Source organism: Lissotriton helveticus, chromosome 10 (assembly GCF_964261635.1).
Source record: "Lissotriton helveticus chromosome 10, aLisHel1.1, whole genome shotgun sequence".
Lineage (NCBI taxonomy): Eukaryota > Metazoa > Chordata > Amphibia > Caudata > Salamandridae > Lissotriton > Lissotriton helveticus.
This window is the reverse complement of record NC_136071.1, coordinates 198,133,671-198,151,319: the sequence shown is the minus strand read 5'-3', so window position 1 is coordinate 198,151,319 and position 17,649 is coordinate 198,133,671. Positions and strand designations below refer to the sequence as shown.

At 43.4% G+C, this 17,649-nt stretch overlaps 1 protein-coding gene across 9 annotated transcripts in view; it reads left to right on the top strand.

Annotated features, from left to right (window-relative positions):
- The window catches only part of CCP110 (centriolar coiled-coil protein 110), a 344,554-nt gene that overhangs the window by 284,148 nt on the left and 42,757 nt on the right, over positions 1-17,649 (top strand). For all 9 annotated transcript variants that reach the window (XM_078665112.1, XM_078665109.1, XM_078665108.1 and 6 more), the window contains 3 exons: positions 3,599-3,715; positions 5,034-5,135; positions 6,564-6,680. In XM_078665112.1, the coding sequence (XP_078521238.1) occupies positions 3,599-3,715; positions 5,034-5,135; positions 6,564-6,680 (336 nt within the window). The remainder of the gene's footprint in view (positions 1-3,598; positions 3,716-5,033; positions 5,136-6,563; positions 6,681-17,649) is intronic.

Below are 17,649 nucleotides of genomic sequence, written 5' to 3'. Positions count from 1 at the left end.
TATTACAAGGGCCCAAGGTCATGCAAAGAAACATGTATCTTAAAGAAACTCAAAAGTAGTCCTGGAAAAGGGGGGTGAGGGCTTACACACGGTGGGAGATAGTCTGTTTAAAGGCCTCTGGTGTCCGTTGTCCCGGGGTTTCTTCTCTGAGATATAGGGGTGGTATCGCCGTCCCAGGGAAGAGGAGAAAACACAAGAAGGGAACAAATGTCAGGTCGCTGTCTGGACTTGCTATAAGGGTGCTACCTTCACCAGCTCGCGTTGTCACCCGGGTAAGGGAGAAAGGTGTGGGGAACTATTTACAACTGTGCCCCCCCCCCTTTTTCCCACCCCCTCCCCTTTTCATTCAACCTCCCGTCCCCTTTACTCTTTAGTAGATTTGCCCAGTACACTTGCCTGGGACCGGAGGACCGTGGTAGTGGATATCGGGGCGTCCTCTCCTCCTCTGGGACGTCCAGATACTTCCGCGTTGGGGGACTCTGGAAACGAGCTTCCGCCGCACTTCGCTGTGGTCCGGTGTCCGGGTTCCTCCGACATTGTGTAGATGATTCCGCCACACTCCGCTGTGGTCCGGTGAGGAGGGGTTTGTCGGGATCCATGATGGAGTTCCCGGTCGGCAGGGACTCTGTATTACAAACACGCACACACAACGCCGGGATCCAAGAGAAGGTCCTGGACTGGACCACCTCCTTCCTTCCCGGCAAAACACAGAGCGTCCGCCTTCCCCCCTTCCGCTCCGAAGCCACCGAGCTCATCTGCGGGTTACCCTAGGGCTCATCCCTCAGCCCAACTCTGCTTAACATCTACATGGCACTGCTCGCCCACGTCACCCGTCTGCACCGACCTCAACATCATCTCCTTCGCCGATGACACCCAGCTGATCCTCTCCCTCACCAAGGACCGCCAAAACCAATCTTCACGAAGGAATGAAGGCTGTCGCTGAATGGATGAGGAACAGCCGATTGAAGCTGAACTCGGACAAGATGGAGGTCCTCATCCTCGGATCCACCCCTTCGGCCAGGGACGACTCCTGGTGGCCGACCGCACTGGGAACCGCCCCAACACCCACTGACCACGCACGCAACCTAGGGGTCATCTTCAACTCCACCCTCTCCATGACTAAACAGGTCACCGCCGTCTCCTCCTCCTGCTTCAACACCCTCTGCATGCTCCGCAGGATCTACAAGTGGATCCCCACTGAAACGAGAAGAACGGTCACCCAGGCCCTCGTCAGCAGTTGGCTGGCCTACGGAAACGCCCTCTACGCAGGAGCCTCGGCCAAACTCCTGAGACGACTCCAACGCATCCTGAACGCCTCTGCACGCCTGCTCCTCGACATCCCTCGCCGCAGCCACATCACGCCCCACCTGAGAGACCTTCACTGGCTCCCGGTCAACAAGAGGATAACCTTCAAGCTCCTCACCCACACGCACAAGGCACTCCACAACAACGGACCATCGTACCTCAACAGACGACTCAGCTTCTACACCACCAGCTCCGCTCCGCCGCCCTCGCCACCGCCCCCCGCTTCCAAAGAGCAACCTCTGGCGGCAGACCCTACTCCCACCTCGCCGCCAAGACCTGAACACCCTCCCCATCCCCCTACAGCAGACCCAAGACCTGCTGACCTTCAGAAAATTCCTCAAGACCTGGCTTTTCGAGCAGTAGCAGCATTCCCTACCCCAGCGCCTTGTGACCCTCATGGATGAGTAGTGCGCTTTACAAATTCTATGATTGATTCTCATTGTGGGGGAAAACAGCGCTGGATCTCTTTGCGGGGGAAACCTTTACCAAATGCCAGTTCTTCACCAGTAGAATTCCTCTCTCAGCGTATTGGGGAAGGCCCTTTTGATATGCTGGTCTTGGATTTATGCACAAGTCCCCCGCCCCCACCACCTTCCACTGATTTCGAGAGTCCTCACCAAGATGAAGACAGAGCACTGTCTTCTCCTGTTGATCGCTCCCAAGTGGCCCAAAAGTGTTCAAAAGGTGAAATGTTTCCAAACGTTGGTATGTGTCTGCTTAACCATTCTCTCAATTTCACCTATCTGAATGTAGATAATGAAGATGTTTGCATGTTTATATATGTAGATATGTGTATTTCTATGTTTTCAGTCTTGAAATGCATTCTCTGCAAATGTATATTAATGTTACCCACCATCCGCTAAGGGTACTCACATTTATCATGATACTGCTTGCTATTGTGATTCAGGCATGTGAATCTATGAAAGATACCCAATGCTGGATAAGAAAATAAGTTACTTACCTGTAACTACAGTTATCCAGCATTGGTATCTTTCATAGATTCACATGAGACCCACCCTCCTCCTTATGGTTCCCCTTAAGAATGGGATATTACTCCCACTTGTGCTGTCAAATCTGAGGGACTTGGCCTCTCTGAGGAATGTTCTAAAGGGTGCTAAAGCTTATTAGTTATAGTTGAAATGTAGTTCTTTTTTAAAAAGGACATAAAGAGGCTATTAAACTGATGGCCTAGAGCCATTATAGCCTATGATAATTTTATCATATTGCTTGATCATGGTACTGTGGAACTCCCACTTCGATTGGGAATGATTCAACCATGTGAATCTATGAAAGATCCAAATACTGGATAGCTGCAGTTACAGGTAAGTTACTTATATATACACCAAAATTAAAAAGTGCATTCATGATGAAAATGTGCGTATTTTCAGAACTCATACGCTGATGTTTAGAGAAAAATGATTGAATTTCCAGTTCGGCCATTGAATAGGGTAACAATAAACATATGTTTTCTCAGCGCCAAAACCTCTTTTAGGGTGCTTGTGCACTTTACAAAACATTTGAGTGATACATCATGCTGCGGTTGAGACTTTTTACATAGGTGCCAGGGGCATTAAGCTATGGCTGTTGCGTGTTACTCATGTAGAAGCATTGCAAATTGCTAAAGATTTTTTTTTTTAAATACTTTGCTTTACTGCTGATAACCCTGCCTGGTGCATTGAGGTGATCACTGCTGATTGACTCGAAGGGCTTGGCCAGCAATGTATTCTTGTCTGATGTGGTGACTGTTATAACACTAACAATTTTAGTAGCTCGGGAAGATTTCCATTGAACATAAGAAATCTCACTACAAAAAGGTTGGAGACCCCTTCACTGGATGTTCCTTTATTGTATGCCATGGCTGTTAATTGTGGCATTCAGTTATGTGGAATTGCCTGGACAATTCAGATTTTTAACATTGTTTTAGTATTTAATACCTGTGTGGTTGTGGTGCATAGTTTCCTTAAAATGTGGTGGGATTCCTCGATTTGATTTTCTAAATCTTTCTCCCTACAACCATAGTTTTTCATGTTATTGGTGTCAAGCACTATTGACTGGGCGCTGTTCTTTTCTGCACTTAGTGTGTGTGTGTGTGTGTGTGAAACCCACAGGCAAGCAACCGAAAAGCAGCATGTGAATACATTCACATAACGCTCCAGTGGTCTATGTTTTATGCTCCAAATTGAAAACCTCAATAAAGACACTTCTGATTCATTTGAGAATAAATCAGCAATTTGTATTGGTTTTAAATGTCCAAAAATGTGTTATTTTAATGACGTTTTTTTCATGTTTTAAGGTTTTCAGTCAAGGCATGCAGATTAAATTGAACAAAGTTACTGCTTTGGCCAAGGGATTCCTTACTCGGAGGCTTATGCAAACAGATAAGTTGAAGCAGCTGAAGAAAACTGTGCATGTAAGTACATTTTAGATTGCTCTCGTGTATATAACTTTTCCTGTCGCTATTTCATCCAAAGTTTGTGACTTGCCACCTGTGTGACAAGTTAAATCTTATAAAATATCCTAGACCTGTTCTTAAAATTGATTTTATCTTGAAAGTAACGAAATCTTTGTTTTTTATCATTGGTCCATCTGAAATTTACTGTCCTTACAGTGCAAAGGCTGGATAGTATTGCAGAAGTTAAGGAGAATTTGACCTGTAGTGAACTATTCATTAAAGACAGCAGAGTACAAGTGTAATAAGCTTTCTTGTCCTGACCATGCCCAGCGTATCTTAACTAGACCTATAGTTTGCTATTTAAAGTAGTTTGCCTGCTTCTCTTAATGAAACAACATTGACTTTGTGCGACTCAAACCGTCTGAACGGGCAAATGACCCACTTTTGAGCAGTTCAAATATTATAGTAAGTATTTGGCAAAATTAAACTGTACTGTTGCTTCCTGAGAAAAAATGGTAGGGTTTCTTAGAAATCGACTGTATGTTCTTATTAACCGCTTCCAAAATAAATTTTCTTAGTAAGTGGATTTCTTCTTTTACAAGATATTTTTTAACACTGTTTGCCTCAAGCTATTTGCCTATATAATTCCATGAAGCCAATTAGACTTAACACACGGATAGAGCATTATATTTCCACTGCCGGATCTTCCGTAGATTCACAGGCTTGAATCATCCATGTTGTTGAGTTGGATGCCCCGTAGTAGTGTTGCATTAGCAGTTCCTTGGTAAACTTAGTCCAGAGACTTTCTGGGTGTAGTCTTCAGTTTGATTTTCTCTTTTTGACTGAAATTTGGTTCTTGTCAAATGATGAGAGGTCATTTTTACAAGCTCTAGGCTATGTTTAACATGGGACTGCGATTGCAAGGTTACTATAGGACTCTCCGCTCGATGACAGATGATTCAAGCATATAAATCTTAGGTACCAATATTGAACTACCATTACAGGTAAGTAACTTATTTTTTCATTCATTCTTTCATCCATTTTGAGTTCAATCTTTAAACTTGCCCATTATGCAAGTATTTTATCTTGCACAATAATCAACCTCTTCTGTCCTATAATTTCCCACTCTGCACTTTTGACCACCATCCACCAGCCAGACCTCTTTCAGACAACATTCCCAGTTATGGTCTTTTAAGTAATTTGATGTAAATCTTTCATACCTAGTGTCATTTGATATTTCAGAGCTAAGTAGATGTACATTGTTTTCTAGATGAATTACTTTTGTATCCTGTATTTGATCTGGTCAATCACACCTGTTTGTTTTCTGATTGATTAGGACACAGCAGAATTTTTGAAAATGTTTCAGTCCGAAGTTCCTATGAAGAGAGGCGCTGTGTCTGCTCAAGATGCTTCTTTACAAGAAAGAGTTCTTGCTCAGGTATGAATGGTTCTAGTGTTCTTCTTTTAATACCTAGTAATCAGTGAGCATGGCGGGTACATTTCAGACTAAAATGTTTCTCCTGTATAAGGTTGTCATTTTCGGTACATATTTCGAAAAAGACTACGTTGTCTCAAATCACAGTGTGGGCTAAGAAGTGGCTTCTTTTCTGACCTATGGCTATGGTATAGGGGATTATTACCCTGCTAATGTCTTCCTGAATAAAAGTCAGTATTCAAGAGAAAAAGGAAACCACTTTTGCCAAGGGTTGTGCCAATTTCTGCTTTATGATGACCTTAGCTACACCATATTTGTAGGATATCCATTGGAGAGTGGTCTACATTCAATGAGTCTAAATGGGGAACATTAAGATAGTTAGTCTCGTTCTATTGCAACGGTTCCCTGTTATAGTAGGACATTTCAGTGATGGGGTAATGTAATGTATTAATAGAAGTAATTACATCAAAATCTCAGTAACTTTTTTCCCCTCAAATTAAAAGTGGTGAGGGCATTATAGTCCTGTTTACAGGAATGGCCTTTTTACGAATTTGGAAATTCGAATGTCATCTAGTTTTCTTGGCAAGATATTGAAGAGATTGCTTTCCAGCATGGAAGTTCTTCCTAGATCCCATACTGATCTACCTTTTGAAATTTGTCTGTGTGGGAGAATCACTTCTCTCTTCCCCACTCACCCCAATACTCTGTGGGTATTTGGGATAGTGGATGAGGGACAAAATGTATGTGGTTGGTACAGCGGGGAAGTTGAGAGTTAAAAAACAGAAAAATATATTTAAGCATTGATCTAGTTAGCATACCCATGTTGGAGATTTATTGCCATTTTATAAAGGTTCTCAGTATACTATTTTCTGTGAACCAGGCTACGTCCAATATATAGTTAATTGCATGAATTTTCAGTAGCGACAGTGGGATTAAGCGATTCTGAGGCCGCTGCTTTTTCCCCTCATAATTATAGATTTGTCGGATTTGCGACAGATAATCTGCACATTATGCAGTAGATGGTGGATTAACAAAAAAGTGTTTCTACCTCAAACGGATCAAAAGTTATTAAAAACAAGGTGATGTGTTCAGTTGTAGTGGAAGATCCTTCGCAAAGGTGAGCTGGTCCTCCTTTCAGTTGCTTATTTCCATATTTAGTTGTTAAACTGGGACAAAGGAGGTGAAATCTTTGCTCAGCCAGTATTACCATATGTAAAGAATTACAAAATAACGAAGTAATGCAATAAAAAAATGTTCCGCATTATGCGGCATCATTTGCCTTTTCTTGTTGCATAATTTAGTGAACCCTGTGGCGTTTCTTATGCTCGCCTGCCTTGTAATTCTGATGGCCCTGACTTAAAGCTATGTACCAATTGAAGCTGAAATTAAGTATATCAAATCGTAATGTAATGTACATTTTTAATTTTTCAGCTGCGAGCTGCTTTGTATGAAATCCATGATATCTTCTTCGTTATGGATGCTTCTGAAAGAATGAGCATTCTCGAACATGATCGTGAAGTCCTCAGAGAAAAGATGATCAGGCAAATGGTGCGTTTTTTCTTTGTCTAGTAGTTCTACTTAAAGTGTATTACTAAGACATTTAATCTGATTTATCACTTGTCATATTTAAAGAACAAAAACTACGTATTTTCAACTTAATTTAGAGTTATCTTCTGAAACCTGCTTGTAAATTATAGGACATATAATCTAAGTTTGGGAATAACTTTTGTAGCCCTTGTCGCCATTGTGCACTCCATGTGCAGTAGCGCAATGTCATATTTGACTCGTACTCACTCACATAGAGCTAAAGTAATTGTATGACATCTCTAACCGAGGCAGCAGGGTTGGTCAGGATTTGTGAAATAGTTTCCTCGCTGGAAGACGTTGCCTTTCTTATATAGGCATTTACACCAATAAATGATCCATCACCTCGTAGCCTTGCTTTGCTCTTGCTCTAACACAACCAATGAGTAATAGCGGAACTGAAAATTTTTGGTATTTCTGATGGGAACTTCTCTCTGATTCTTCTCCCTATGTATTTTGTCAAGCACCAGCCTTGATCAGGAAGCTTTTAACCCCAGCAATAGCTCTCCAGAGTCGCCAGATTTCACCTTGCAGCTTCCTTTGTGACTAACCCAGGATGTGATGGCACTAGGACATGTAAAGAGCCAGGCAGTGATCTAGCATCCGCTCCAGTTTTTCTGCTTCTGTCTGACACAGGCCCGGAGCTGTTCTTTGTGCTTTTTCTATGAAATTCCACAGCCATTAGGCTGAATGTCTCTAAGGTTTCGCGGTTCAGCTGTAGTAAGAGTTTCCTTGTTGGGCCCACACATCTGCAATGGAAACAAACTGATAGGCCTGTAACTCATCAAAGACCAGGATGCCAAGTTATTATTGTTCAAGGCCCAAAGGGAAATGCTAAAGCAGTCTTTCTCTCCTTCAGTTAAGTTTCTCAATGTAAAACAGTTTACCAAGAGGTCTTCCTAGCTAACACACTGTTTTGGCATGGCCAGTTGTCCACCAAGGTTGATGATATTGCCTGAGCTTTATGTAAGTGGAGAATAAGCACGGTTTCTTTGCCCAGCCGACTGTCAATGAGTCTATATGAAATTTGGAGGCAGTTGGAGACCAGAGAGCTCGTAACTGTGGGAATGGTGCTGCTGCAAGCGGGAGAGTAGCGACATAGCAGTGGAAATTAGGACTGCTTCACACTTAATAAACAGTGGAATAACATGCGTGATTGTGACTTCTAGTGGGCTTACGGCAGAAGCATAGCAGGGAATATTTAAAAAGCGATATGGCGACTGAACGGCAAAGAATTTTGAGGGGACTCTGATTTCTTTAACCCACATGAGCCAAACATAATCCTGCGAAAAGTACTCCTTCTCCAGTGGGCCTTACTTTGCCAAGCAGAAACGGAAAGAATCAAGAAGTCACTGAATCAAGAAGTACTTGGTTTCCTGGTGAGAATCAAGAGTGTGGACTCATCACTCTTCATCACCAACTGGATCATGGAGATGCCTAACTGGGATACACATAAGGATCCAATATATGTGGACAACTGCCACAGGATCAAGTCCATTAGGGGTTCTGTCACTGGACAGAAAAGAAGCCCGATCCTCACATTTTGGATACCGGATTTGACTGATGGAAAAATATTGACATTGGTAAAAAATAGACCACTCTTCTTTTAAAGTCCTAAAATCCTTCTGTCCTGCTGAGGTGCCAGAGGCAAAAAAGAGGAATTATCTGTATATAGTGAAGAAGAAATGTATAGCACAAGAGGTTAATGCATACCTATTCTATCTGTGCAAAAGTGAATGACCTATAACATAAAGGACTGTTGTTCTGGGATCCAAATGATGCTGAGGAAACTTTCAACACAATATTACAGATGAAGGAAAGATTGCTTGCAGTGAATTGAAGGAAGGTGAGATACTCCCTTGTGTAAAAGAAGGGAAGAAATCAATAGTTTACACCCAGGCTGTGTGTAGTATTGTTGAAGTTTAATACGGCTTAGCAAATAAAATTAGACCGAGGCTGGCCATTTACGTCCAAAAGCGGTAACTTTCAATTTTATTGTGCGTTTCCTAGCCACCTAATTGCCTTACATACTAACTTTGTGGACTGATATCCAATCTCTCACCATTGTATTAACTGAAAGATGTTATTGCTGTATTCTGTGCTTGATGCTCAATAAAATGGTTGGGCTTAGAGAACCATTTGGAATATCGACTCCATTTTATAATGACAAACTCTTCCTTGTTGTTGGATCCTATTTCGACTATGAAAAAGCTAAAGCTGGAATTTCTGACTCCATTGGTCAATGTACACAGGTTGAAGCATTCCGGCATGTTATGGATATTTTCAGGTTGGCCCTGTTACATTATCGGCCTTTCCTCTGGGTTTGGAGTTTCTGGTGACTCGAACCCTGAAGTGAACCTAGTCCATGCCTCACAATCTCCAGCCTTGCTGCTTTTTCTAATGAAGCCAGTGCTGTCCAAGGGATGGCCACACTGCTAACACTGGCTCTGTCCTCGGAGCCTGCTTCAGCCTTCCAAGTCGGTGGAAGGTATCTGAGTGACAAAAAAAAGGTCAATGCTTGCTTCAGTCACAAACCTCTGGCATATTTCGGATCTGATTTGGATGGTTTTTATGCTTTTGCCATACCTGATCGAAACTATGGTTAAACAGAGAAAGCTTGCTTTGAAGGCTGCAACCTCTTGTCCCCTTATAACACAGACACTGTCCTCTGCCTGCACAAAACAAAAAATGACGCTGACATATCTCCAGAAGTAGCCATCCCTGACAACCCATGGAAATCCTTCAGAGGAAATCCTTTGTTCACTTTGGTGGCATGAAAAGCAGCTGAGGAACTGGAAATCACCTTGACTTTCTGGGAGGCAAAATTTTACCTAACTGAAGTCTTACAACCCTTCTTTTCAGTCACGAAAGCTGTCCTGACGTTTAACGATGCATGCTTGAAGCCAGTGTTGGCTGCCTGGGGAAGCCATTTTTGAGCCAGGCAGTCCACATGCAAGCTGTATGGGTTGTATGACGATCCATCGGGAACACTGCCATCGCGCGACTTCACATCGTGGCAATTTCACCGCAACGGTATTCACACCGGCCGGTTTTTCACCGCACGTCGTTGCGACGCCAATGCGGGTCTGTAATTGGATCGTGTGTCACATCGGCGTACAAACATCGCGCGACATGACAACGCGATGTTTGAGGCCACACTTTTAAAAATCACCTCAGCCAGCTCAACCGAGAACGCACAAGTGCCTGTTGCTATCCACAGTAAACAACATGGTAGACCGCAGCATTAGGAAACTTCAGGTGTTTGTGGATGATACTCCGGTCCGGTAGAATGGAAGCCGTGCATTTCATGGAGTAGGGTTAAATAGGCCGTAAATAGCTCAGGGCCCCATTTATACAGCCTCTGATAAGCCAATACGTAGCACTTCCTACCAATTACACAAAGATGCTTGGGTATATAGCAATGCCGAAGCTCACCCGTACGTCTCCGTAGGTGCCCTACATCAGAGTCAAACAAGATATGTGAGGGGTCAGCTCTGTTTTCATTGTTTTTAGTGCTGTTGTGCCCTCTGTTGCCCTCGTATTTCGTGTCCTTCTGCCATCTGTTCCCCTCGTTTTTCGTGCTCTTGTGCCCTCTATTGCCCTTGTATTTCGTTGCCTTCTCCCTCGTTGTAGCGTGCCCTTCTGCCCTTTGTTTTCCTAGTTTTCCGTGCTCTTGTGCCCTCTGTTGCAAGTGCTGCAAGAGGACACTCATCACACAGGATGAATGTGATGGCCTAGTGTAAAGGAACCAGAGCCCCAAAATTAGGCTTCTCAAAATGAAAGGGACATTTAAACCACTTCCCAATATTTCTGACCTTTAGTTGCCTCTTCAAGTCCCCATCATCTCGTCCGGAGTCATCATATTTAACTTCACGCACACCATACTGTGTACTATGCCATCTTTAAGCTCAACCGAGAACGCACAAGTGCTTGTTGCTATCCACAGTAAACAACATGGTCAAACCCCCCCAAAAAAACGCTCACAAAAAAGCTCACGAGCTAATAAAAATAAATGGGAAACAGACATGCATCCATCTATACACCCATCCATGCATACACCCATGCATCCATCCATCCATCCATCCACCATGCATTCATCCACCCATCCATCCATACACCCATACACATATGATTTGGCACCTGCTTCTTACAGATTTAGATCTGCGAGGCTGAGCAATTTCTTGTCGACACATCTCATGTCGACACTTCTCATTAATATTAATTAATATTCACCTGTCTCTTATAAATACTTACATCTGCGCCATTATAACATATCTTGTAATATCACTGTAACTACATAAAAAGTAAATATAGCGCTGAACTTGTAAGTGTGGTAGGTAATAATGGGGTAAACCCTTACCTCATCGACCTGGGTCAGTACAAAGTTATAAAAAGGGTGGTCGATTACAAAACAATTAAACATTCCATTACTCAAATATAAAGGTACACACACAAATTAAGTATCATTTAGACTGAATTTAATTCAGCTTTCTGCAATGATTACCTGTAGTCTCACACATATTATATTTCATATTCATACAATACATGGTAAATTACGTACAGTTCTTCAATTAGTGCTCGGTGATTGTCAGAGAAGAAAGGAGGTTTAAAGTAGGGTAGGGTGTGTTTGGAAAAGAATAAGGGACAAAGAAAAGGAATTGTGTCCTGTAAACAATTCTGTCTTATTCACAGAGCATTTCTAGTCCTGTTACAGATCAATGTTGTTCCCTAGAAGCACACTATACACGGGGGCCAAGTTTGGCAAATTTTCAATAGCGCGTGTATGTGTTGATGGTGTTGTCGACGTTTCGACCCCCAGGGTAAGGGCGGGTAAATCCTCAGTTTGGGGTCTTCCTCAGGACAATTAAAAACAGTGACATTGAGCACCTAGGAAAACAAAAATGTGTATCACTAGATAGAATTACTTAAAGTTTAAAAAACAGGGCACCAATCACGGTGTACCTACATGTACAGGCGTTTGGGTGATGTCCCTTCTGAATTAAGACTCGCGCCTGTTGAGTTGTTCTATAGAGGAAATAAATTCGTATTAGGAGGGGTTTGCAGGCAGGTAGGGGTAAATTAGCCCAAGAAGGAAAATAGGGGGGAAAAGACTTACTAGGTTCTCCAGTCTTTAAAGAGCATAAGTCAATGATAGGCGTCCCAGATGACGGGGTATCAGAATCTGTTGATAAAAAGAGTATCCATGTCTCTCTGTTCATATACCAAAGGATACGAATCATAGCCTGGGGAGGTCCCCAAACTTACTTGAACAGTGTATCAGTAGGTGTGGCAAGCGTCCTACATCCACCGGGCGATTCAATCCAGGGTGTAGATGTCTTACACCATCTGAAAAAACACAGAATATCTGTACTCCTCCGAATTCGACCTCATCGTAAATAAGAAAATAGAGGGTGTCAGCCCCACCATCCGTCACTGAGAAACCCGAGATGGCTGACTTGACTACCCTCTCACTAGACAGCACGCGCACGTCAGTATGTGCAACATTAAAGGTACCGAATCTCTAAAATGGTGGTAATCCATGCACAGTAATATTTATTGCTTAAAAGACAGCGGTCCCTATCGGTATCCGTTGTGGAAAAAGTGAGTGATTAATATGAATATCCTTGTTCCATTACTTAAAGCAGGAAGTAGCGTGTATAATACAATCCGGTAAGCGCTACTAGCCGAAGATTAGGCAAACCTCAAGCCCAGAAACCCGGTGGTTCTAAAATGCTAATTTGCAACCCAGAGCGGAGCAGACATACCTGTGTTACTGCTGACAGTGTGTTCAGAGTGACAGCTCGCAAGCGCTCGTAATCCGAGACATAGACCCGGCTGGGTAGCGGGCGTGTCTGTGGGGCGTGTCCCGGCACCTCGCGGTGCCGCCGCTGACTGCTGCTCGACTGGAGGACTCCGTGAGGCGCATGCGCGGGGCTAGGAATACTAATTACTATGAGGAACAGAGCATCCCTTGCCAAATGTCTGTACATCAGGTGGGATTACTTGGAAGAAGTATTTCACAAAAAGCCTTTACACATCGGTGTACATAAAAAATCAGATGAGCCCACGAGCATTATGACAGCGCACTCGCTTGAAGGGAGGCAGACGTAATGAGATCGTCGCTGGGCATGAACCCACGAACATTATGACAGCGCACTCGCTCGGAGGGAGGCAGACGTCATGGGATCGTCGTTGGGCATTAGTACAGTGAAAGTCAATGGCACTTGTAAAATGAAACGAGGTGACAATACAAACATAAACAACAAGTATTTGGAGACACATGATGGTATTGTTAGTAACACATTACTTGTCATAATGCGCGACATTTAAGCATATATTGGTACTAGTATTCATATCCATATCCCTACTAAACCTTCTGCTAGAGGAAAATTCAGTGGGGAATCTCACACATTATTCTGTTGGTATGGATTGTTCATGTATTAACACTTCATGAGTTTAGTCTTTAACCAGCATAGCTAAATCATAGACCCCTTGGGTAAATTTGTACAGTTCTAAAAGAGTTCATGTCTTGGATCTCCTACACCTTTAGATCTCACACCTTACTGGTCGGGTACAAGTCCAGCTAATTGCGAGTAAGTCGCATCAAGTTCATTAAGGCCATTGTCGACAGTGTCCAAAGTGTACATCCATTTACACTCCCTAACGTTTAGTAGTGAGTTCAGATTCCCACCTCTAGGTCCGACCGTAATTTTCTCAATCACCAGCCATTTGAAGGATTCAGGGGTATGGGATTTGGACATGAAGTGTTCCACCAAGGGGGAGCCTGGTGTTTGGCACCTTATCCGGCTGCAATGTTGCAGAATCCGCTTTTTGACATGTTGTTTTGTCTGTCCGATATATACAAGATCACAAGGACATATAATGGCATAGATAACGTCACTTGTGTTGCAGTTTGTCATTGATTTCAAAGTAACCGTGTGGTTACGATAGTTCCAAACCTTGGTTTCCATTGTCTGTGGACATGCTTTGCACTTCGTACATTTGAAATGTCCGACCACTTGGGGAAGATTCCAGATGCTTTGTAGGGTGGGGGGGGCCGGAGTTTCTAGGTAGGAGGACACCACTTTATCCCTGATATTTTTAGCTTTTTTGAATGCATGCATCGGCAGTCGTTCATGGTTGATCACATCAGATACCATATTCCAGTGTTTGTTTACTGCCTTCTTAATCAAATTACTCTTCGTGCAGAAAGTCGTAACACAGATAATCCTGTCGGGATCTACGGGACGCTCTCTGGGTTTAAGCAGATCTTCCCTCGGGCTGAACCATGCCCTCTTTCTCGCTCTTGTCACTAGTCGTCTCGGGTATCCTCTTTCCATTAATCTCCTGATCAGAAGGTCCGACTCCAGGAAGTAGTCTTCTTTGAGTGAGCAATTTCTCCTTATCTGGAGAAACTGGCCAAACGGTAGATTGTCCCGTAGGCTTCTTGTGTGATGGCTCGTGTATCGTAGGAGGCTATTCCTTTCGGTGGGTTTCCGAAAAAGGTTAGTGTGGAGGTGGCCATTCTGGACTTTGATGCTGATGTCTAAAAAGTCAATGGAGGTCCTACTCATGCTCATGGTAAACTGGATGTCTTGAGACTGGGTATTCAGCCATGTGAAGAATGTGTTTAGTTCCACTTCATTCCCAGTCCATAGCATCAGCACATCATCGATATACCGTCGCCACATCCAAATGTTGGTTTCATATGGATTTCTCATAGTAAGGATGTAGTCCCGTTCATATCCTGCCATATATAGTATAGCTAGGTCAGGAGCAAAGGCTGCCCCCATTGCTACTCCCTTACTCTGGAAGAAGAATTCATCCTGAAAGATAAAGAAATTTTTCTTCATTGCCACCTCCAAGAGCTCAATGATGAAATCCGTTGGTACCTGAGTTGGTTGAGTTCTTCTGTCCAATGCCTTTCTCATGGTTTCTAATGCCGGGTCTTGGGGAATGCTCGTGTATAATGATACTATGTCAAGTGTAACCAATAATTGTTTGTCTTGATCAAAGGCAATATCATCCACTTGGTTGATGATCTGCATGGTGTCCCTGACATAGGTTGGGGTCCCAGATGCTAATGGTTTCAAAAAGGTGTCTATGTATTTACATAGGGGTTCCAACAGGGAGCCACAGCCCGATACAATGGGGCGTCCAGGCGGTTTCGTCATGTCCTTATGTATCTTGGGTAACGTGTAGATCGTAGGTGTTCTTGGCTGTGCTACATTCAAATACTCGTATTCTTTTTGACTCAAGAAGCCTGAGTCTCGGCCCTTTCCTGTAATCTCTTGAATCTGTCTCCTGATCTCCCTTGTGGGGTCGGTGTTGGTTACAGTATAACTCACCCCATCTCGAAGTTGTGTATAAATCTCATCTTTGTAGTTCTGGACGTCTTGTAAGACTATTGCCCCACCTTTATCTGCAGGTTTAATCACCAGTAGCTTATTCTTGCTCAGTAAACAACATGGTAGACTGCAGCATTAGGAAACTTCAGGTGTTTGTGGATGATACTCCGGTCCGGTAGAATGGAAGCCGTGCATTTCATGGAGTAGGGTTAAATAGGCCGTAAATAGCTCAGGGCCCCATTTATACAGCCTCTGATAAGCCAATACGTAGCACTTCCTACCAATTACACAAAGATGCTTGGGTATATAGCAATGCCGAAGCTCACCCGTACGTCTCCGTAGGTGCCCTACATCAGAGTCAAACAAGATATGTGAGGGGTCAGCTCTGTTTTCATTGTTTTTAGTGCTGTTGTGCCCTCTGTTGCCCTCGTATTTCGTGTCCTTCTGCCATCTGTTCCCCTCGTTTTTCGTGCTCTTGTGCCCTCTATTGCCCTTGTATTTCGTTGCCTTCTCCCTCGTTGTAGCGTGCCCTTCTGCCCTTTGTTTTCCTAGTTTTCCGTGCTCTTGTGCCCTCTGTTGCAAGTGCTGCAAGAGGACACTCATCACACAGGATGAATGTGATGGCCTAGTGTAAAGGAACCAGAGCCCCAAAATTAGGCTTCTCAAAATGAAAGGGACATTTAAACCACTTCCCAATATTTCTGACCTTTAGTTGCCTCTTCAAGTCCCCATCATCTCGTCCAGAGTCATCATATTTAACTTCACGCACACCATACTGTGTACTATGCCATCTTTAAGCTCAACCGAGAACGCACAAGTGCTTGTTGCTATCCACAGTAAACAACATGGTCAAACCCCCCCAAAAAAACGCTCACAAAAAAGCTCACGAGCTAATAAAAATAAATGGGAAACAGACATGCATCCATCTATACACCCATCCATGCATACACCCATGCATCCATCCATCCATCCATCCACCATGCATTCATCCACCCATCCATCCATACACCCATACACATATGATTTGGCACCTGCTTCTTACAGATTTAGATCTGCGAGGCTGAGCAATTTCTTGTCGACACATCTCATGTCGACACTTCTCATTAATATTAATTAATATTCACCTGTCTCTTATAAATACTTACATCTGCGCCATTATAACATATCTTGTAATATCACTGTAACTACATAAAAAGTAAATATAGCGCTGAACTTGTAAGTGTGGCGACTTGATAGGAGGCTCGAACCTTGGTTAACAGCACTAGAGTCGGCAGAGCTAGCCGTCAGACCACACGTCCTGCTTTCATGAAATCATCGTTTCTGAAATATTGGCACGTACTTCTTGGCACCTGTTTCTTCTGAAATCTTGCACACCTTTCATGAAATCATCGTCGTCCTTCTGCCCATCCATTCACCACCCATCGTTTCAGTGTATATATGTTATCCCGTTTCACCCCTCCATGTTAGGCCGTTTCCTTGTCTACATGTTATTTTTATGAAAAGCCCACTTTCTTCTTTCTTTCATTTTCCGTGTGTTGTAATGGCATTTTAACATCGCGTGCCTTGTAATTGCATGCGATGTTAATGCCTTCGCGCCGTTGTTGCATGCGCACTAAAAGGCTGCGATGTGAACGAGCATGCGATGTAAACATCGCGGTGTGACAGCACCGCGATGTATTTACATCGATGTAATTGGTGTTTCCCAGCTGTATGATGACACAGACGTGTGCCTTTTGACCCAAAGTTGTCTTCACATCCTTCTCCGAAGTTTCTATTGGGGCAAGCCTTGTCCACGTACATGAATCCAGTAAGTCCAAGAGGCTGCACCCTCTGAGTCAAAAGTTTTCTTTTGTGTTTATTTTTCTTTCTCATGTAGTCTACGTTTTTGCACTGTGAAGGAATGTGTCTTTTTGTCCAGTAAGATTGTGCATTGTGGGAGGTGGCAAAAATGACTGCTGTCAGTCTCCCTGACTATATATAAAATTCCTTTATTGATCTGTCACCGATAGTCTTGACTCTTCCAAATAAATTTTGGATTCAACAGACACTGTGGCTTGATCATGGCCCTGGCTGCCACCCTACGTTTCCACATTGGATAGGTTTCACTGGCTTCTTAGGAGATTTCCAAGCAACTCTCATGGACATGTCATTAGATGGTGAGTGAGCTGTTTTTTAAACGCACGAGCTCATCTGGATCAATTGTCGCATCTGATCCAAATATACCAACAAGTGTATTTCCCCTTTTTGAGGCAGGGGTGTATCTAAGGTACACCATCAACAGCAGCAGTTCTATTCCATGTCTCTACCAATTGGGATACTATGATGGATAGCTGGGTCATCCTGCTAATTGGCAGGGCATACACCCTAACATTTGTCTTTCCCTTTCGAGTGCTTCCTTTCAAAGGGAAGTGCTCTTCGCCACACACTCTACCCTGTTGAACAAATGGTTCATATCGGTGGTTACCCATTTACGTCTTGGTTCCCAAGAAGTACCGAGGACTAGGAACCCACCATACTGGTCCTTAGCATCTCGGCAGTACAAAGTCAAAATGCTGTCCCTGAGCAGGTCATGCTGGCCCTCAGTG